Raw genomic sequence first — 23,898 nt, forward strand, 5'->3', positions numbered from 1 at the left:
GAGACAGCAAAGGTTGCTTCTACCTAACGGCCAAGTTTGACATTTGCTTCTCTCCCAAAAAAAACTGAAGTATCCCCTTTAAGTGTGCTCAATGCATTTGATGGGTGACTAGTCCTGCAATTTCGGGGTCCATTACAACCCGCTGAGATGAAAGTTTTGGGCTTGAATTTGTGTGATCTGGTTTTATCTACACGGCAGCAAATTTGGGATTGCTCCGGGTCAAACAATTCATGGACAATCAATTGTACTCTTAAAAGGGATTTTCGGAGTTAAAATTCAAGGGTGCTATTTCTTATCACGAAGACAGGCGTAACACCCTCATCCGCAGCTCAAATTCATGTGTCCAGTAAACAAACAGATCAGCCGTTGCACTTGAAGTTGCAAAAAGCTTAGAGCTGCAATTCACATGAAGTGACTAAAGCTTAGAGCTGAAATATTTTTACTTGTCTTTTGTCTAGTTTTCTAGTACAAATATGAAAGACATCTTAAAATATGATTTCTGCTTTGATTTCTGAGAAAAGTAGCTTAATTAAATAAGTTTATGCTCAAAATATGTAAGAAAAACATTTTTAAGAATTTTTAAGAAAAAAACTTGAATTAAGTTGAAACTTAATTTTCGGCCATAAATTCACTTTATTTTGAAACCATTGACAGTAGGATAAATGACAAAAGTAGTCAAAAGTGGTCCAGAACCATTTGCTGTCCTATAGATTCTTATAGGACATTTAAAAAGCAAATGTTCCTACTATGGTAGTCAATGGGGTCCAAGAACTGTTTGGTTACAAGCATTCTTTCCAATATCTTTATCGTTTATCAGTACAAAGACATTTATACAGATTTGAACAACTCATTTTTTTGGTGAACTGTCCCTTTCATATTTTGAGTCACTCTGCTTCTCAGGTAAAGTTCTTTAATATAAGAGTCTTACAAGACGTATCCCACAGGAATAAATGTAAGATCATAACTATATAGCAGTTGCCCACTTGTCTATACCATTAGCTAACATTATTGATGACAGCATGCACAGCAATAGCAAAAGTGGCAAAATCAGTTGATCTAAGTAAAGTGCTTTATCAATAAACTACTTAGCATTCAGATTCTCAGACAGATTGCCTGTATATGCCCCTCAGATGTCTGTCTCAAAAAAACCTTCAATCTCTTTTCATTGAGGCTTATGTCAATCTTGAACTACATCATACATCCTAATGTATTATTTACAAGCAATATAAAACAACGGCAAGACATTTTTTTCTGACCCATTTAATTATCCTCTATCAGCGCAAACAAGGGCTTTCCAATAGCTGTCTTGATGCGGAAGGTTAGGCAGCTTAATTTTACTACTTAAGTGTTCCTTCAACACCCCCCAGTTTTATCTTTTTCTAACATACAAACAGGATCTAAAATTAACTTTCATTAGGTGCTTGGCGAGAGTTAAAATTGGCTTTGATGAGTAAATAAAAAAAATTGTTTTTGGCCAGCTGGCCGCCAACCAGGAGCACAGCCACCACGCTTCGAAATTTCTAAGCTAGCGCCTACTTACCAGCCTTACAGCAAATCTGTTCGATGAACATACGTCACTTAATAAATATTCATGATCGAGTCCACTCCTGCATCTTTGCCTTTAGCTAAATAAGGGAATACTATACAGATCTGTATTCGACAGAATTGAAATCTTAATGCAAGTAGGCTTGGTTTCATTCAAGTTTACTAGTTTAGTCTAGACGACACCTTGAGCTACAGTAACTTTTATGTTTAACCTTTATAGAGACACCTCAAACTGAATGCATCTCACGGGAGCCGCCAGTCGGTTTTGCGACCGGCATTATCCATTCACTGCGAACGTCAGCGAAATATTTAATGGCAACGTGAGGTTTTCTCCTAGCGGGATGAAGGACAGAGTGTTGGCAGCCATTTCCAGGTCTTTAATTAAGCGTCTCTCTGTGTCAAGATAGTATCGGTGTGTAATGTCTGTCCACACTTCCATGCTGCACACAACAGATAATGATAATGCTTTTTAATCATCTCGTCCTTCACGACAAACAAAACGCTTCAGGCCTGACTGACATCCACAACATCATCAGCCGACTTGTCAAATGACAAAGAATTAACTTACAGGAGTCATGATTAACTGGATAAACAAGGTTGTAGCCTGGTTACACAAATAAATACCTCAAAATTGTCTTACAAAGACGATGGATAACATATTGTTGGAGACCGTTTTGTCACTGGCTTTGGGTGAGACCGAGTTTGAACAGAAGGATGATGCAGACCACACAGCAGCCCGGGTACATCCATCTTCATATTTGAACACAGTGGCGCTTGAGGGCTTCTATCATGAACATACTGATTCTGGAGAATTACAAGAGACAAGCTTCTCCCGAGGGAAGCCTCCATGGGTCTTCTAAGACAGGGCAGAGTGTAAATCTCTCGACACGATCCACAGATGTTCAGAGCCACAGCAAACAAGGGTCAATATTCTGAGCATCACTTCCAAAAGGCAAACCACACAGTGTTTTCTGAGGAAACTTCTATAGCAAAATTGAACATTAAATAGGTCAATTGACACGGCTAAAACAAATATTATAATTTTTTTTCGATGTAATGCATTGTGTAAACATGATTTAAGGTTTAAAAACACAGTATTTTCCACATACTGTGCATGATTGTATTTCCTCTTTGCCCGGCCTCTCTGAAACATGCAGATTGTTTACAAAGCTCATCGCTCTGAAAAGCAAGGTGTGCTACGATTGGCCAGTTAACCACTGTGTAGTGATTGGTCAAAAACTCCAATCGTGTAATGGAAATGTAACGCCTCTTCCATGTTTGGGTTCCAAAGCAATTGTACTGACAGGAAGGCCCACCTCACTTGTGTATACATTTGGGCGTTCCTAGTCAAATCGTACCACGAACTGACGCAGATTTGTGGGGGTGTGGTTACAGGCAGTACTGGTTGAGCATTCACTTTTAGGAAGAATGCATCTTTTGTTTTCTGACACTTACATTTTTGCAATTTACGTGTCTAATACATGAATGGGCAACTTATAACACACCAAAGAAAAACACGTATTCACGCTATATGACCCCTTTAAGAGTACAGTGGTGTATGAGTATAAAGTTAGAAAATAAATACATGTACTCATATATATATATATATATATATATATATATATATATATATATATATGTGAGAAGGATCATCTATGCCAAGCCAGACTTGGCTGGTAAACAGGATCGGCCTCAATAAATCTTAGCATTGACAAAACAAATTCTTTATTACATGCATCATAATGACATGCTCAGCGTATAGAGCATCTCTGAATAAGTTCTGCTTCGCTTGTAATACCTAGACATGCATTTCCCTGCAGCCTCTGGCTGATCTGAATCCCATCTCTGTTTGACTGAGTTGTAATTATGAAGACAATGAAACACCACCTGGGTCAGTGAATACATAACCGTCATCCACTTAACTGGTGAATCTCGACTGCTAATCCAGCATGGCTTGGGTTCGGGGAAGGATGGACTGCAATGTGGGTCACCAAATAATGAGGCCAGGCTGCGTACCGCACCATAGCTGTTACATATGTCAGTCTCTGCCAGCAGTATGCCAGACCTGATAAAATAAACATGATGGACACAAAAACAGACATATTTGTATCATTTTGTCCTCAACAAAAACCTTTTTGGCTTTGAACTATGAGCTTTTGTTGCTTGCAATGTTTTACAACATTGTACTTTACATGAAAAAGAACTCACGAAAAAGAGGAAAGTTGTAAGATGTGTAAAACACATACAGACTTTTAATAAATAATTCATGTTATAACACATCCTTGAAATTATTACCTATTAAATTTAAAATTGTTGTAGCAGTTACTAGATGTTTTATTTATTACTAATTAAATATATTTATTTAACATTGTATTATTTAAAAATACAAATCTTAAATAACAGAGTATGAGACTAGAGAAAATATAATTTTAATTATTATTCATAATATTAATAATTATTAATACTACTGTTACCATTTATATTGCCATTATTATTATTATAATTATTGTTATTATTGTTATTCATTTATAAAGACTTATTTTTTTATGTTGCTACTTAATAATTCTCTATTTATTGCAAAAACAAATACACAATTTTCACGTTTATATATTATTATACTGTTCCAATAAATACAAACCAATTTCCATACTTCCTTTAATACACTTTAACTGCAGATTCATTTACAGTAATTTCCTGGTCCAGATGATGAACAAGCGTTGGGCTGCTTAGCCCACACATAAACAGTTCGAGGGGATTGCAATTAATAAAAGAAATGGGAACTAGCTTGGTTATACACAGCCATTAGCAAGCTGCTGTTCCAGCATTGCTCACAACCGAAAGCCACGCATGCATTTATGTCAGCCATCGGACCCTGGGGGCGCAAGAAAAAACAGATTGTACCCCACGCCACTAAATGACAGGAATGTTTGATGCCCATATGCACGCGGGTGACAACCCACAGCGGACCTAAGCTGAATATTGACTCATAGGCAGAGTTATGCCAAAAGCCTCTTTCTGTCTCCATCACAATCCCTTATCTACATCATAAGGACACAGATCACTATGAGGCACATTTATAATTAGATTGTGGAGTGCTGGGTCAAACAATATGAGTCAGCTAGAGGATAACGGCGCTTTGGTACTGTTATCGAGAAGCGGAGCTTACTCCGGCTTTGATGAAGAACTTATATGATGGCATTTGTTAATCTTTAACCGTGTCACAAATGTCTGCATGGGCACAGTGTGCTTTGAAATACAATGCTTCTCAGAGGCAAGTCCGAAAAAAAAGTTTTTGATTTGATTTTAATTGGCGGTGCATTAATGAATAAAACAACTCTCCATTTTGGCCGATATTTAGTACGACGGCACAAGTACGACACTGCTGGGTACATTACATTTATCCAAAGCGACTTACATTGCATTGTCCTATACATTTTTACATAGGTATCTTCAATCCCCTGGGATCGAACCCACAACCTTGCGTTATACAGTATATCATATAATCCAAAGAAAACTTTGATTATCGCAGGCATGTAAAGCAAACCAAATCTAGCCATCATTTTCCCCGCCTCAGCAATGTGTTTGACCCAAACAGTGAAACAACAAGAACAACATAATGATGACTAATACATCCCATTGAACAAGAGGGAATCGCACCACATGGCAACGGCTCGGCTGCAGGCTCATAGAGGTGGGGGGGAGTTTATGATTAATGGAAATAAATATTAAAAGCTTCACATCAGCTTCACCAGCTGATCATTCTCGCCTCCACAACTGCGTTACCGCTTAGTAAACAACTATATCACTAGAATAGATACAGCCCTCGGTTCTGTGCAGTTGTGTATATACAGTACATGCTACGCTTCTGGCAGATGGAATGATGCAAAATACTTCCTGACAGATTGGTCTACGTTAATCCAGCATTGTATTTTGTGACTTTTTTAGGTAAAAAAATGTAGACACCACTCTCAGTGTTTTTGTGTCCATACAATGGAAGTCAGTGGTGGCCAGTTGAGATGTTCCTGTATGTTACACCACACAGCACTGCATTGATCCAGGTCACATGAAATGAGAACACCGGACACATGTAATTGGACACAAGAGTGCATGTCAGAAATCAGGCCGCTGTATTTGTAATCGGTCACCTTATTGACATGAAGCACTTCCACAGGTTGAGCCGGTCTGTCTTCTGCCGCTGTCGATATTGTGGATTGGACCTTTTGTTTAGACGGGTTTGTCTCATTAGAAGACTTGTATTGGCCAGAGGAAAAGAAAAACTGAAGCTGGTGGCTCATGAATTACTGACAAAAAGACAACTGAAAGGATTGAAAAGACAATAACGTTCCAGAGAAATTCAAAGCGTTGTTCATTTCATAACGCTTTCTATTGCCCTTCGTTTGGCGAAATGCTCTGACTGTGCTGCAAATGGATTATTTAAAATGCATTTGTTTATTTTTGTTATTTATCTGTTTTTCAATTTGGCTGAGCAGCTGCATTAGCTGTGGATAATGGTAGTGATTAATCTAAGAGCGAACAGCTTAAATGTCCTTGCGATAAAGAAATATTGTTGTATTCACCCTTCTGAAGAAAAAAATGAACTGTAAAATGTCTCTTCTCTATGCGTGATGGTTAAAGCAAAGCGAGAGAGGCCAGAAATTCATAAATAAGTAAGAGACTCTCGCAGTTTGCCAAATCCCTGTCTGCAGGCTTTAGATTGGTACAATGAGCAAGAAACTAGACAGTGGGGGCGTCTGCTACGTCCTCTGTAAAGAACTAGCACACGTTTTGATATGCGCATACACACACAGACATGCATGGATTTAAAAAATCTGAGCTCGCTGTTAATACGTCCCTTTTGCTTTAATGACAGCATGATGGGCACAGAGTTCTTTGATAAAACTGTTATTCTAGCATGATCTGAGAATGTTGCAAAGCGCATAAAGAAAAGTGAGGAAGGATGTCAGCGAACAAAACAACTCGCAAGGGGAGCCATATGACTTTTCATTGACTGGCACTCAGTATCTTGAACATCAAAACTCCAATCGATGTAAAGTGCCCGCATTAAAGGTTCACTGTGTGATATTTAGCAGGATCTTGGACAGAATTCCAATATAATATACATAACTATACGACTCTACAGAGATTTATAAAGACCTTACATAATGAATCATTATGTTTTTATTACCTTAAAATTAGCTATTTATATCTACATACACTGCGGTTCCCCTATATGGAATTCACCATGTTGTTTCTGCAGAAGCCCTAAATGGACAAACTGCTCTGCAGAGTGCGTTTCGTAAATACGTAAATCTCTTTTGACAAAATAGTCGTCTTTGTTCCGTGTCAGCCGCCGTAGTGCATGGAAAGTTAGGAGTATAGTGAGCCGTTGGTTGCAATTTGCAACCTCACCACTAGATGCTGCTAAATTTAATTCACTGGACCTTTAAAACAGTTCATGATTGCAGCAAGACATATCTAAACAACCTGACACAAACCCGACAGTCCAAAAACAACACCACCACGCAACATACAAAGTAAATTGGCTATGCCTGAACCAGCTCTTTATTTTAGTCACACCTCCGAAGCATCCGAGTGACACTTTACAAGCTGCTTTAGTCCGTGATGCCTTTAGCCTTTCCTGGCATATTTAAAATCCATTCAACTCTCCCAGGCTTTGCCGGCCATCAAATAAAATCTATACTCAGGAACGCTGCTGTCTGTTCGGTCTGGAAGAAGAATGGTTTCGGTTTACACCCGGTCGCTGACCCGATCAGCTTTAACTCCACAGGGAAGCGCAGGGCCAAGAAAGATCTGTTTTAATGCCCGTGTAACTAGAGATGTTGGAGGTGTTGAACACGGAGCAAGCCATGTTAAAAGAAAACAACACTGTAACTGTGGAGAGATTCGTTTGGACCAATGATCTAGAAATTGTGAATTCAACTATATTTGGTTTATATAAATAAAATCACATAACAACACTGTATACGCATCCTATAGCACTCCATATACTCTATGTACATTTGTCCTATATAAGATCCTCGTATACGGTATATAAAGGAAATTCAATATTATAGCAGCCATAAAGTATAGAATGTCCTCAAATACTTCAGCGCATCCGTTTCCAATCCGTGGCGCTAATGATTTTTTAATCAATGTGGCATTGGAAGTGCCCTGGTAACACAACATTGATTTTAGCTGGTCTAGTAGTTTGTGGAAGAATGAGATAATAGAGGACCAGGCCAAACGCTGGGGCTATAATCATTCGTTCAGAATGAAAAGAGGCTGCCATTTTCTATCTTTCTTTTCTATCATCAACAGGAAATTATATCTTGGACAATAGCACAGACAGGATCGCTGGCATGTACCGAACACTGAAATATTTATCCTTATCTTTACCAGTGGACATTTACCCTGGGGATCTGTGCGTGTGCATCCTCTAGAAATGTGAGAACTTCGTCTGACTGTCTAAAAGGCCCAGGCCCCATACTAAAGGCGATGTAATTCTAAAAGGCGCTTCGCAAAGCTCCCAAATCGAATATTTTTCTGTCAGAAAGCACTGCGTCTCTCTCCCTAAAGCTGCAAGAATTCCTGTACGAGTTGACTGTAAAGCCTCAAAAAACATTTTAAATGTTAAATTGGCGATGTGAAGCTACGAGACACACAAAATAGTTTTAAAAAAATCAATAGTTTTGTTGAAAAAGTTGTATCTTGTGGAACACAGCACGATGAAATCAAAATCTCACAGAGATGTGTTCAGACTGACGTACACATAAAAATGAAGACAGAATATATATAGAAGATCTATAAAACTGGACCAAAGCCAATACAGAGTGATTCTGCTCTATCATTTACCTCCTTGTCAATAAAAACAAACTGAGAGCATTTCATCACATCCATCAGCAATACTATGGACATTTGATTTAGTAAATCACTGTTCAGATTTATATTTTGCACGCCCGCTAACGTTTCTGTCCTCTTTCCTTACAGGTTCTATTACAAGATGCTCCTATATCAAGTACCACTACTCTTCAACCGCAATACCCAAGAATCTCTCGTACAACATCACCAAGACCATTCGCCAGGATGAGTGGCACTCTTTGCGTGAGTAACCTTTGACCCTTTTATCATTTCCATTTTTTCCACATTTTGTAAGTGTGTACAGTGGGAATCGAACCAATGTCTGTGACGCTGCAAGTGCAATCCTCTTCCATTCTAGCTCCAAGAAAACAGGAAACAAATCTATTTGATGATTACATTTATGGTAGAACTCTGTGTATATTCTGGTTTTAAGAGACGCCCTCTACCACACATAATAATCACTGCACATAAGATCATGCTAGATTTGGAAGGCATGAAACTGTGTAAAGATGAGGTGTTTTGTTGTTGCTTTGTAAAGAGAGTAAGTAGGGTACATATCTCAAAGTCAGATATGGCTTGTTAAACCCAGTTTTACGTGGTCTCCTCCCTGCCTACCACAGAAAATGGAAATTATGAAGGTGTTTTTATGCAATAATGGTGGAGAACTAGTTCTAAGGCTGAGATTTGCCTTCAGCAGGCTATCTTGGAAAATGTTCCAGTAGTACTGTGTAGAAAGTTCAGCAAAGTTATTCACAAAACTGTTCACAAACTATTTCCAACGTGCCCAAACATGGCCGCACAACAGATGAGATTCCCCTCCTGGCTAACAGCAAAAAACTTGATGCCAATTTTTACTAGTTTTGAAAATGTACACGAGAAGGTGAGTCTGTAAATCTACGGTACACGTAGGGCACTATATCTTGAGAGTATCTGCTTGTCCGGAGTCCTTTTATTGGATGAGATTGCCATCAAACTGCCATGCAGTCACACTCCACTGAGGCAGATGGATCAGAATGTATCAGGTGACTGGAGAGACACCTCTCCTTTAACCCAAAAACCCACCAGGTATGCCTCTCGCTTTCCTCGTGGTCTTCAGTTCTGAGATGGAGGGGTTATAAAACCAGAGATGCGTAAATGACACAGTAAGGGAGAGACAGACCTTCTCAGTGCAGTCAGGTGCAACAGATAGAAGATGGGCTCGCTGGCAGGAAGCAGTTCTCAGTTTCTATTTTGTGCTTGATAGCTGTACCTGGTTCACCTGGGTGTCAGGATTCTGCAAGGTTGGCCAACTCGGCACGTACCTTTTTATTTGGACGGGGCAAAGCTCCGATGGTCAGCGAGGGTTCAGTTTGCTTCTGCTGTTTGATGCTCTAACAACAGAATTGTGCAGAAACACAATACATTTTACATGGACAACCATTTAAAAGTTGATACATATTTTTGATACATATTTTCAAGCAACATATGAATTGTTATCTGTTTGACTTATTTTAAAGCTGCAGTTTATTGCCTCTATTGCCATCTGTGTATAATACAAAACTGCAGGTGACTATTTTAAATGTATTTTAAAGGCTTAATTTCGGGAATTGGGGTAAAGTAAGGTGACAGTTTTGAACACTTGAGTTTTATGTGATTGCTCAATAATTTAATTGAGTGTATTTTCTAACCCCAAAAAAATACAGACTGCAGCTTTAATAGTCACAAACCGTCTTACCATATCACCCTGTAGCCCAAAACTGGTTTCCCACTGGAGCTTAGCAGGGCTGAGCCTGGTTTAGTACCTGGATGGGAGAACTGCTGGGAAAACTAGGTTGCTGCTGAAAGAGGTGTTAGTGTGACCCGCAGGGGGTGCTTACCCTGTGGTCTGTGTGGGTCCTAAAGCCCCAATATAGTGATGGGGACACTATACTGTCAAAAAGGTCTGTCAATCGAATGAGATGTTAAACCGAGGTCCTGACTCTCTGTGGTCATTAAAAATCAGAGGATGTCCTTCGAATAAGAGTAGGGGTGTAACCCTGGCATCCTGGCAAAATTCGCCCATACGCCTAAATACATCATGGCCTCCTAATCATCCCCATATGTACCAATAGGCTTTGTAACTCGGTCTCTTCTCCACCAATAAGCTGGTGTGTTGTGGGTGTTCTAGTGCAATATGGCTGCCGTCGCATCATCCAGGTGGATGATGCACATTGGTGGTGAATGAGGAGATTCCCCCCTCCACTGTAAAGCGCTTTTAGTGCCCAGAAAAGGGCTATATCAGTGTAATGTATTATGATTATTACCGCTCTTTGCAATACAACAAGCCCAAAATTGCCATGATCTCAATATTGAATAGTTTTTATGGTTCTTTTGTGAGAATCTTCCGTGTTTATCAAGTTGGCAATGCCGTGGCTTCTGCTGTAGAGAAAGATGTGATCGTGCCCGCCGTGGAAGGTCACTCTCTCAGTTAGGCTAATTTCAGACTGAGATGTTTAATGTTCTTATAACTGCCTGCACAGCTGTTTCATTTCTCATCCAAACAAACCAATTGGGCATGATGGATGGGTCCTGTCCCGGCGTGAGAGAGCAAAAAGACATACAAAATAGAGGTAAACAAAGATAAAATAAATAGAGAGCACAGCTTTCGAAAGCTTTGACCTTATTGAGTGACATTAATTCTGGAGGTCAAAAGATCAAAAACTCTCCATTACAAGAGACTGATGAGTAAATTACTTGAATGACATTCAGAAATATATCTGAGATACATTGAACTTCTAAATCCTGATACATGAACCGTCTGCAAGCAAGGGCAGATCAAAGCTTGTGTTTCGTATCGACGCCTAGAATCATTTGAGTGTGTGCTCCGTTGTTTTTTCTCGTGTTTCATTCGGGCGAGATCCCAGACGTGACTTTTCATAGAGTGTGAAATTGAACAAAGGCAGGTTCGAACATTTCCCCCGCGTTCATAATGCTTATCTGCTCGCGAGTGACATCAGCAAAACTTCACAAGGTTGTGGGATATCCACAACACTCATTTGTACCTGTCAGTCAGACGCCTGGAAAACGGCTACACCAGCAAGAAAATCACAAATCAAGACATTGCTTCTATTATGCTGGCTATCAAAGCCAAACAGGAGGCAAAATTACTTGTTTAAAGCTATGGAAAGGATATTTCATGAACACGCTTTTGGGCGTTCCGTCTTTGGATCAAGGCAGTTTGGTTCAGTGACTTCAGCAGCTTAGGGATTTTGTAACATCAAAAGAAAGCGGCAAAACTAGCAGCAGGAAGCTGTCAACGAACATGACAGGAAATAATCTGCTGTGATGCGTCAAGGTGCCCAAAGAAGCGAATTATGATCTTGCGAATCTTAGTGTGCTCATCTCAGAGACTGCATAGTGATTAAGGGACTACAAAGACTCAACCATGGGGTAAGAGAATTTCGTGTCATTTTTTGGAGGGTTTTATGACAGGAATGCAATATAATATACATAACTATGTCTTCAGAAGTGTATAAAGACCTTACATAATGAAGCGTTATGTTTTATTACCTTACAATGAGAAATGTATATCTACATACAGCGCGGTTCCCCTTACGGTACATGGAATTTGCCATGTTGTTTCTACAGTGGCCCTAAATGGACAAATTGCTCTACAGAGTGCGATTCGTGAATACGTTTTCTCCTTCGGCAAAGAAGCAAAAACGCATCGACATCTTTGTCCTCTGAGAGCTGTCGTAGTGCTTGGAAAGGGAGGGGCGGAGTGTGTCTTTGGTTGCAATTCGCAACCTCACCACTGGACCTTTAATGCATTGTTGTATTATCGCATCCCGTGAAAGAATTAAAAAATAGTTTAGAACGCCATCAGAGTGCTTAAATTGTTTGGGTGAACTGTTCCTTTAAATAGTATTTAAAGTGGCTAAGTTGTTACTTACACAAAACGGAGGTTTTGATAGCTTGATTGTTGTTGTCGTCTCGGGATCCTCCTAAAAACAGGATCTTTAATGACATACTAACCTTCAAGGCTGTAATTTAGTCTTTACCCCAGAGTCAGATGCACAGAGGAAATGAATTGTTAAGAGTAATTAACTGTCATTGTTATAATCAGATACTATTAAGGTAGTAAAGAGCAATTTGTATCTGTACTGTACTTACATTTCAACTATATTCTACGAATACAATGTCAAAATTCAGACATTTTATACTTAAGATTCCACTTTTTTGTATCCACACAACACTTAGTGTTGTCTTTGTACTGATTTAGTTGTTCCATATGTCTAGGCAGTAATAAATTGAAAGTGGAAATGGTCTCATCATGCAAACCATCTGGGCCTGACATTAACAAGGAAGCCATTAGAGCACACCCAGCATCGCTCGCAGGGAGAGGACGGTGGAGAAGCACTGGAGAAATCTCTCAACTATGATTTGGCATTTTGACATCTATGATCGTTACATTTTCCTTCAAAAGCTGAGGGACCGCTTTCTTTTATTAACAACAGAACATTTAATCACATGTGCTTTATCAGCAACATAAACAGCATTCATAATTTTCTTTACAACACAATTTAGGGCAGAGCTTGAGCTTATCTATCAGGAATCAATTACATCATTGCACTAACATGCTTATGACTAATGCAAAATAAATCTTGGCGTTTAAAGTCCCAGTGAAAAAAAAGTAAATTCCCGTTTTTTCATGAAATATTGCAGTTTATATTGTAAATAGCTTATCTTTAAATAGCCATTCTCTTTTAAAAATGTGTGCCCTCATAATCTTTAGTAAAAGTCTTCCTGTAATGACTTATCTTAAACAACGTTTATGCTGCAAAGGCTGTTTTTATACATCCAATCAAATGGCAGAGAAAGACGAAAGCCACGCACACTATTTCTCTCATTAGAGATTCCATTTCACTCGGAAATGCGTCAAAATACGGAAGTAAAAACAATCCCAACTTCCGGTTCACAGGGACTTTAACTGTAAGAATAAGCTGGCACACAACCATCCGTCCTTCACAAAGATTGTACGGACAAAAATGATGAACAACTAAATGAAGCACACTTGATAAGTTCTCAGTTTTTGGAGACACCATTTCCACATGACAGGGAACAATAAACATTAAGCTAATGAGAACAGGAAAAGTTCAAACGTTGGCTTGTAGAGACACGCATTTGGTTCTATAGATGGAAACTGACAACAATCATCAGCCATTGACGACACGGTGTGATAAAGTGCTAAATAAATGTTGTATTATCAGGCGCCAAACACTCACTGTTAAATATTCACATAATTAAAATCCGTCTTTACACCAAGTAATCCTTTCTGTGCCAGATAACCATGTCTGCACAAATAAAAAAAGCTGCTGGTCTTTTTGTATTTGTAATTATATAAGCCGAAACAAAACAATGTGGTTTCTTTTCATCACCGGCAAGACAAATTTGTTCAAATTAACAAACAGAGAAATCTCAGTTTGCAATCCCTTTGCTATTAATTACAAGTTGTGCATTTTTTTTCTTGCTAGTTTTAGCGGCTGCACCATTTCTACTTAGCAGACAATGAAAAAGCAACCGGGCAACACTGACAACCACTTATTTGTCGATGATTGATCAAGGGAAATACAATCAACAGACTTCAAATAAACAAGAAGTACGAAATTAAGAACTGCTAGGCAAAGCTTGCAGCTGTAGATCGATAGACTTTACACGATCGCTTGCGGGGGAGTTATTAGCTAGAGTCCTGTTGGGTTTGGCTGCGCTGCCACTGTGCCCAGAAGGGCTCTTATCTGTCAGACGCCCAGTGATTAGTATGTGGATGTCCAAGCAGACGTTGCCCAGTGGCTACGAATCAGTGGCTTACTTTGATCTCTGAGCTTGGATGGGAGGAAAACTACCTACCACTGCAGGTTTACTGCACCCACAGTGCCAAACCATTGAGACGTTAGATTTAAGAACAATAGCTTAGTGAAATATGTTATCGAAAGAACAACCTATTTTGGTCTGTTAAAGAAAACCTGTAACACAAAAGAAGATATTTTGAGAAATGTCTCTGAGGTTTTGTGTTCATACAACAGAAGTAAATTATATCTTCTTTTGAGTTCTGCATAAGAAAGAAAGTCATACAGGTTTGAAACGACATGCGGGTGAGTAAATGATGGAAGAATTTTTGGCCAAACCATGGCATAGCATACCTCCGTAAACAAGAAAGCTGTTCTCAGTTGGAATTTCAGCCCAGATTACAGCGCTTTCAAACTATATTTGTTTTGGGTCAGACAGTATCAAGCATCTCTCCCTCTTTGGTCTCTCTAAGCTTCAGTGTATTTGGGGATTAAATTAGGCCAGGAATTCATCACGAAGGCCTGTGGCGGAAAACGTGACAGGATGAAAACATGCAGTCACCGCAGGGCCAGTCTGATTCTCTTTCTCTGTATTGTAAGAGTACGCTGTGAAGGTCAAACATTTAAACCCACCTCCTTCACGGTCATGTGCTTCTTTGCTTTCAACATGTTTTTGAAATTCAAACAAAAAGAACATCCTTGAATATCTTATTCCTTCAAAAGTCTATACTTGAGATCGCAGAACTGTCAGTTTTGAGTATACAATAGGTGTTTTCACGCGTGGTTCATATTTCACACGTAGTTCAGATTTTTGCATGTTTAACACTTGTATGTATACACTCCAACTGTAAACAACCAAATACTGTTTCAAGTTTTCTCTAAATATGAATGCAAGTAAGTTTAAAGTGATAGTTCATCCAAACACAAAAAATATTTTATCATTAACTCACCTTGATGTCATTCCAAAGCTGTATGACTTCCTTTCTTCTTTGCAACACAACAGACGGTATTTTGAGAAAACTCTCTGTGGTTTGATCAATGGGGTTAAAAGTTGTTTTTCCGTGTTCTGCAGAAGAAAGTCAAACAGGTTTGGAATGACATGAGAGTGAGTTAGTGATCAAATATTTTTTGTATTTGGATGGACAATCCCTTAAACAGGGCCATATAAAAGCACATAAAATTGTATATATCCTTGTAAAGTAATTGTAATAAAGTTCGTTAGATGGGAAGGAAGGAGGCGGGAACCGGCGAACATTCAAACAATAAAACTTTAATTAAATAAACAATAAACACTGAAGTAACTGACCGACAGCCACCTCACGGTAGACTGCCGGCCATAAAACATACACAAACTAAACACAGTTTCGGGCCCGGTCCTCTCTCGTCAACAGTCCTGCCGAACATCCATTTAAGCTCCCAATCTCCTCCGTGATAAGATGCGGGACCGGTGCGCGCACAGCTGCTTGCACTTAGCACTCACGCCACCGGCCCCGCGTCACGGCTCTCGTCCCGCCTTCCTCACCACAGTAATATCCTTATATTTTAATATTAATGTGATTACTATTGATAGCAACAATGATAATCATTATTATTAAAATGAATTTGAAGCTGCACTTTGATGTTCCAAACAGAGATGGCGACATAGAGCCAAAAGTAACATACTGCAGCTTCAATATAGTCAGTCAAGCATTTCTGTGCTCTTCTGAATCCATATCTACAAAGTGTGTATCTTAAACGAACAGAGTTCTTCTACACTGTTCACATTCGCGACACCTAAAGTGGTCTGGCTTTGGTTTCTTTACACCACTTTTTGCTTTCTGTTCTTTTCGGAGTACCCTATGTCCTATAGACCAGCACGCACATGAGACCAGAGGACTGTAGCCAATTAAAAAGCGAGGGACGCCATAACTGAGTCTGACTGTCTGCCCCGCAAGAGAGCAACGGGGCTTTCTGTTGCTGTGGGTGATGGCATCCGTAGAGACTCTTCTGGATTACTTGAACTGTTGGACTGTAGCTGTGGCTCTCAGTTCATCAAGCGCTTCACTGAGAGAAGCTTTAATGACAAACGATCCAACGGACCCTCAACAAATGACACATCTGAAAATTCAACATTCAGCATTCAAGCCTGAGAAAATATCGTTTTACCATATTCCTGTGATGTCTGACCTAAAAATAGTTGGAATAATGGCATAAATTGAGATGAAGGTGCCGAGCGTTAATACCCTGATTGAAATTCATTGACATCTTTTCTTGTAATGAAGCATCTCAGTGTAGTTTCAACATCTTACGCGTTACATGATATTGACTTAAAGGAACAAATGCGTCAAGTAAACTAAAATAGAGTTTATTGTTAAAAGAAAACACGAACTCCAATGTCTCATCGAATCACGGCGCCTGGCACAACATTTTCGGCATAATCGCTGTCGTTAATCCACCTGATACATCTCTATATTTGTCCGTGCGGATAATCCCTCTTTTCGCTATGCACGAGCTTTTCCTCTCAGCCTCAAAAATAGCTTCATTCTCATCAGCTTTGCCTCAGGGGCTGAGCGAGGAACTTTTTCTCCGCGTGTAGTCACGATAATGACAAACTAGCCCTGGAATCCGATCGTCACACGTTCCTTATGCAGTCACTTCCTTGGACAGCAAAGACATACTTTGAATTTACATTGAGGTTCTCATTGCCAAGCAGAGACTCTTAGAGAGCACAGCGTTACAGGCTCTCAGAAGTAAAAGCTTCTTTGCCTGAAGCTAAGACGTCTGCCTGAATCAACACATCACTAACCATGAGTTACTATGAATTAATCATTCAAGAGTGCATGTGGGTCATTCTCTTTTACAAATGTGTGTGCCCTCATAATCTTTAGTAAAAGTCTGAAAACGCACTTCCTTCCTGTAATGACTCTCCATCTTAAATGATGCATGTTATACGGCTTGGACAGGGCAGAGCCATTAACTCCTCCCCTTCAATGAATTTACATTCCAGAGGTTTATTATAGTTTTAAATCAGAGGATCATAAAAATGATGTTTTTATTTAGCACTGCACTGAGAAAGCTTTTTGCACTAAAGTACATGTATATAATTAATATCACATAAAATATCCTTTCGGAACTTAATAAAACAAACATCTAACAGATTCAACTTTCTAACGCACTTGCTTTTCATTAAAAAAGCACAATAAACCAGAATAATGTAACTGATCGTAATAAATGGCGTACTGTGATTAAATAGTTACCTCGACGAGTCGAGAACATGAGCAACAAGACTTCGCTCAACATCTGTGAGGTGTTTTCATCTGGAGTATAAACTGAATATTTAATGCAAACAGATTCACCGTCTGTAATTAGATTGATGGTCTATCGTCTAAGCCAAGCATCAACTCCCCTTTTGGTCCCCTTGAAGCCTGACATTGATCAAGTGCCGTTCTAACACATAAGTTAGCGGCAATGTAAAGACTAAATCATGATTTTATAAGTGTGACATTAATAATACATCCATCTGCCGTCCTGTGAAGACCAGACAGCAAGAAGTCTCCATCATATTATGTGTAAATTTGCCGCAAATTCATTGGTAATGTTGAGTTTAATCTGAATATTCCAGGACTATTCCTGTTCCTTTCTGAGCAAACCGAATGAGCGTTTGTGTATTTGTGTATACCGCCTGAAACTGCCCAAGTTAAATAAAGCTGGAGGAATGCCATGTGTTGGCTCAGCATCCCCTGCACCGCTTGCTCTCTTTAGACATTAGAGAGAAGATATACAAACATTACTGTACTAGCCAAACACAGCAAACAGAAATGTCTGCAGGCTACTGAATACTAATGGCAGTTTCATAGATGTCATTAATCAAATATAGTGCTTTTTTAAAACTTTACTTTCCTGCACAAACCCTGCTGTTAAAAGTTATTAATATTTATAAGTTATTAAATATTATTAGCAATCTTTCACATCGCTTTATAACTTTCATGAATAAATCAGTAACATTATTTTTTATTGAACATACCTGCAGTTCAATTGCAATATGTGGATAGATCTGGAATATATCTTTCTTCATCATTAATATATTTTTTATTAATACAGTATATACTTTATAAAACAAACAACACAATCTGTCCTTAACTGAACACATCTCTGTGTGTAGTTACATACTACACATTTTGTGTCATTTTGAACTCAACCTTTTGTTCCCTTTCCAATTTATTTATTTAACACAAAATCAACATGAGAATTTGTTGTTTTAAACAAATATTATTAATTTCAGAGATTGCATACATCTATGTTTTCTTTTGAACACATTAGATATTTTGAAGAATGTAGGAAAGCAAAAGGTTTTAGGGGACTTGTCAATTTCGCACTGTGGTAGTCAAAGGTGGCCAAAGACTGTTTGGTTAGCACCTACAAGCATTCTCCCAATTAATCTTCCTCTGTTTTCATCAGAACAAAGACATTTATACAGATGTGACAGATTTTTTTATTTATGGGTACCGTCTCTTTAAAATGTATGACCAAAAACAAGTGCTGGTGCTGTGTTTTAATGCTATAAGGCCAATTACAGTACAAGGCCGGGGTTTTGGGAATATATCAAACAGCAGAGATGAGGGTCATTACGCTATCATAGCAATTACCAGAAACAATCTAAAAAGCTGTAAACGTGAACATTTGAGCCGAGCTCAAACGCCGAGCGCTCCATTCTTGAGATAAATGCAGCTGGGGGAACGCATTGTGTGGCGCTTTAAAGGAACCCTTTGGTGAAATTTGACACAGGCTGTGAAATATTCGATGGTAATTGTTGTGATCCTACTGTGGCCATCTCTCTAATCGATCATCTTTGTCAATAAAGTATTGCACTTGTCTGTGAGTTCTTCTGAACGATCAGCCTGCTTCTATCCACTTAAATTACATCAGCAGGCGGCTGGTGTGAAAATAAACTCTTGAGATTAATTCTTTACGTATATGTCACTTATATAAGCATACGATGAGTATTCCTTTTAACTGTTCAATGGAAACAAGCTTATAGATTTAAAGCGAACCGTGGTGCACAAATGGGCAGTGCTGGTTCGAATTCGGCTTGCAACATTTCCCGATACAGTTCCCACATCATTCCGGGCATCTCTATATTATACACAGTGCCAAAAGGCCTACATAAAATAAAACATCTTTGACAAATATGATCCTTAGCATTCAGGGCTCACTTAGTGGAGCAAACAAGTTTCTGCAATGCTCATAAAGCTTAACATAAATTCCCTTCCCGTCTCATTTTAAAACAACGTTCAGTGCTGACACACTCACTTAATGCCCTCTGCAACACCAACATCATACTCCCGGCACCATCTTCCCCATAAAGTGTTCCAATAATCTGGTTAGCCACATTGCACACAGACTTCTCTGTGCACTGCCTGGCAAATCCCAAAGTAATTTGGATTTAAAAGAAGGGGCGGTGGTTTGCACTGCCGTAACTGGCTGCCACATTGTATTTCACACCACTTTGTTTCCTAACGCTTCACTGATATTGCATCGAATCCGGTCTCAAGCACACGCCTGCTGGAGACACACCACTGTGTTGAAAGGTTTAAACGGGTGCAAAACACCCACTTCAACACCCTACTTAATCTGACATTAATGCTCATTAAAATTCAACAACCTTTTGCCTGGGAGCAATTGGTGTCATAATCGCATGTGACATAGATGCTGCTAAAAATGAACATGCACAGTGTTGTTTCACAAAGATTTCATTTAGCTACATTTCAATAATCCGCGCTGCTTAAGTGCCTGTACAATGATGATTTATGTTTGTAAATTTTCTGCTGCGATGGGCATACTGGGGTTTAGTATTTCTTGTTTTATAATTACTATTGCCTATTAGAGGCGACTCTAGGGTTTCAGTCTTAAGGTTATTCAGCCCCTTTACCTGAACATTATCTGATATGGCTCTGGAATTTTATTTCCCATCACAAAAGATTGAGTTGCAATTTAAATGTAACCTTACAGTGATGTTACACGATACAGATGCTTTAGGAATGGCTTTTAAAGACAATCTTAACTCCATGGGTGTTAAACAACATGTTTCACGACCCACTCACCTTCGTAATCATACTTTAGATTTAATATTGTCTCACGGTATAAACGTGGACGACGTTAAAATCCTTCAGCAGAGCGAACACATTTCGGATCATTATCTGGTATCATGCTTGCTTCACTGGCCTATGGCTGCAAATCAAACTTCTGTTACAAATGTGGTAGAACAATAACTTCAACTACCAAAGTTTCTTGATAATCTGCCCGAATTGTCTCAAAGTTATAATGTTGAAGATCATCCCAATACATGTAAAATAGCTTTTTTCCATCTTAAAAATATATCTTAACTACTCTGCATCTGATGGTGACAGCATATGACGAAGTCATTTATGACAAGACTAGACTACTGTCATGCACTATTAGGTGGTTGTCCTGCAGGCTCATTTCTAAAACTCCAACTGGTCCAAATTGCGGCAGCTCGAGTTCTCACACGTGCAAAAAAGTGTGAGCATACCAGCCTGGCCCTGTCAACCTTGCACTGATTACCTATAAAGCATCGCATTTACTTAAATAATCTTGCTTATTGCCTATAAAGCCCTACATGGTTTAGTTACTCACTAATTGAGTGAACATCTCTTGTATTACAGTCTTCCAAGTGCACTAAGCTCTCAGGCGTACGGTCAGTTGGTAATACCTAGAATTTCTAAATCAAGTGCAGGTGGTAGATCATTTTCCTATCTAGCGCCTAAACGGTCTTCCCCGCACTGTCCGGGAGGCAGACACACTCTGTCAGTTTAAATCTAGACTAAAGACGCATCTTTTTAATCTTGCATACACTACACTATCATAATATAAGTATTGCAAAGGTTTAGGCTGCACTAGTTAGATCAACCGGAACCAAGAACACTTCTACTCTCAGCCAGTCTCATTGTTCCAAGGTCCCCAGAGCTGGCAGGACGCAGTCCATGCCGAGACCTGACAAAAACTGATGATAGAGCTGGACAGATGATAGAGCTGGATAAAGAAGGACGCGGCGACTTGACACGTCTTCACTAGCAAGTTTCAGCTGCCATTAGATTATTAAAAAATAATCTTACATAAAATTTCAAAGACCGGAAGTTAACTTTGAGCCAGGAGTGTGCATCCGCTAAAACCGTATATAGGTCACTCAAAAACAGACAGACAGACAGACGACTCAAGATGAAAGGTTTACAACAGACCACAGACTATGATGCAATTGTACCAGTCTGTACTTAAATCCTACGAGATTCCAGTTTCAAAACAGAAGACGTTCCAACATTGAATTGAGCGGCTGTCAAATCTTTGGTGCTTCAAAACAACAGAGGTTTAAAAATTGTGTATGAGGGATGCTTCTGCACTCCACTGAATGATTTTAAGAGGTTTTTGAGGGCAATGTAAACAAATGTAACACACATTTTAACACATTTGTGCTTCCAGCATTTCGTTTGTACAAAACTGTTGGACTACATGAGTCACAAAGACCGCTGTATTGTTTGCCCTCATATTTTGCAGGAAGCTGTGTGTGGATTAGGGATTATGACGTCTTGATTTAGGCCACAGAGACTCGAGATTATACTCAAAGCATCCATGTTTCACATTTTTTACGTTGGCTAGATGAAGGAGATTCCCAAGGCTATGGAGAACATGAAAAAGGCATGTCTGCATTCACCCATCAACTCACAATAAACACAAGGCTGCATGAAGACTATAGGATCATCCCTCCTGGGGAATCTGTACCGTAAAGCTTGAAGAGCACTCCGAACAAAAAAAAAACGCAGATGCCACAGACGTCAGCCCCTTCAGGCTTTTGACCTACATGTTCATTCCCAGATGAATTCAAAAGCGAACACATTTGGACATTCAGATATTAACATATATACACTGTTTGAGGGGTCCTGGTTTGACCGATAGATGCTAATCCTTAATAATAACCAAAAGGCATTTTTCTCCATTGACAATCTTTAAAAAGAGATTATGAATTTATTTTTTATTTTACTCGATTTAACAAGCTCTTACAATTTGGAATATACAGAAAAATTCTATACAGAGAAATAAAAATATGTAAAATGTGAAAATGCTTGAAATAAGATTTCTTTTAACAAATTATATATAAAAATATAAAAGTACATATACAAATGAAAACTGTTTAACTATGAACATATTTAATATCTGGTACTATTGCAAATCTTATATAAAATAATAATTGTCTGTCTGATCATAGTCGTTGTATGTATAGCACTGTTTAGTCAAATCACAAACCTGAAGGTCAACGGTTCGATTCTCAGGGCCAGCAAGTAGACTGAAGTGCCCTTGAGCAAGGCTATAGGATCCCCGTTTGCCCCCCAGGCGCTGCAGTGATAGCTACCCACTGCTCCGGGTGTGTGTGTTCACGACTTGCAGTGTTCCCTACTCACTGGATGGGTTAAATGCAGAGAACACATTTCGGTTATGGTTACTGACAAGTAGGTCACTTTATTAAATTATTATTATAAAAATGATTTTTTCAAATGTATTTTTAACAAATGAATTGCAATAATTTATTATTGCACATGTATAACTGCGATGTTTTGCCTGTGACATGTATTTATTTGATTAGCAGTTAAATTCTTCTTTTGTCTTTTGCTGTGTTTGATATCAGTCAAGTGCCAATTAGCAGTGACAGAATATCATGATGTCATATGACAGCGTCAGTGATGTCATTTCAGCTCAGGTGATTATACAAAAACGATGATATAAATATACGTGAGCAAATATCATATTTTTAAAATGAGTATACTCAAGGAGGTCTGATATACTTTGATTGAGATGAATGGGAAAGCTAAAGGGCAGCTAGAAACCCTAAATCCTGCCAGAGGTTGATAAAAGCATGAAGTCACTGAAGTGAACCAAAGATAAGAAAAGGTTTTCACGTTAAAATAGCGAGACGCTGAACAAAGTCGTTTCAGTAGAACAGGGCCACCTGGCTCCACCCGCAAATCTGGTTGAGAAGTCTTACAGCTTCATCATCGGTTTTCCCTCTGAGATGGAAATATTCTCAGCGCCTGCCGTTGCTCGTGGCTGGTGGAGCATCGGCGGTTGGTGTCTTATCAGCCCTCCGCATGCAGTCCAGGGACAGTCTGAAATGCCCAAGGTCAGCGTTGCAAACTGTTTTTTGGATGTTGCTTTTCCTTTACTGATAGCAACGCAGTCGTTTGAGTTCTGGCTTCAGTTTTCTGAAAAACTTTAAAACAGGTGCGTGTCTGTTTATGTGTTTTTCTAACGCATGCCTTTTTTGACCCAATCTCCACATGCATGTCTAAAAAAACAAATGAACAATTATTTGAAAATAGAAAAACAGAAATTGCAAATTTCAGGCCCGTCAATAGATTACAAATCATGAATCACTGCACCGTGGTATTGATTTTATTGTTGTTAAAAAAGACTAATCATGTTAATGATAATGTTAAGTGACTAGATGTATAAAGCGATAAAACTTGGGAAACACTAGCTCTAGGAGATGCCACCCATTTCCAGGCGGATCACTGTGAAGGGTTGAGGTACGTTCTGTCACAACGGGCTCGTCACGGGACACTGGTGGGTTTTTACACCTGCGCTGTTGGTGACAAATCATGTCGCACCGATGTCAGAGTCTCGCGCTTCTGTTGTGACATGTGAC

The 23,898-nt window shown here is 39.1% G+C and overlaps 1 protein-coding gene across 1 annotated transcript in view; it reads left to right on the top strand.

The window, feature by feature from the left end:
- The window catches only part of tmem178bb (transmembrane protein 178Bb), a 58,609-nt gene that overhangs the window by 19,328 nt on the left and 15,383 nt on the right, over positions 1–23,898 (top strand). Inside the window, exon 3 of the mRNA XM_079454105.1 lies at positions 8,533–8,646. Coding sequence (XP_079310231.1) covers positions 8,533–8,646 — 114 coding nt within the window. The remainder of the gene's footprint in view (positions 1–8,532; positions 8,647–23,898) is intronic.

This window comes from Barbatula barbatula (assembly GCF_947034865.1).
Source record: "Barbatula barbatula genome assembly, chromosome: 4".
NCBI classification, from domain to species: Eukaryota; Metazoa; Chordata; class Actinopteri; order Cypriniformes; family Nemacheilidae; genus Barbatula; species Barbatula barbatula.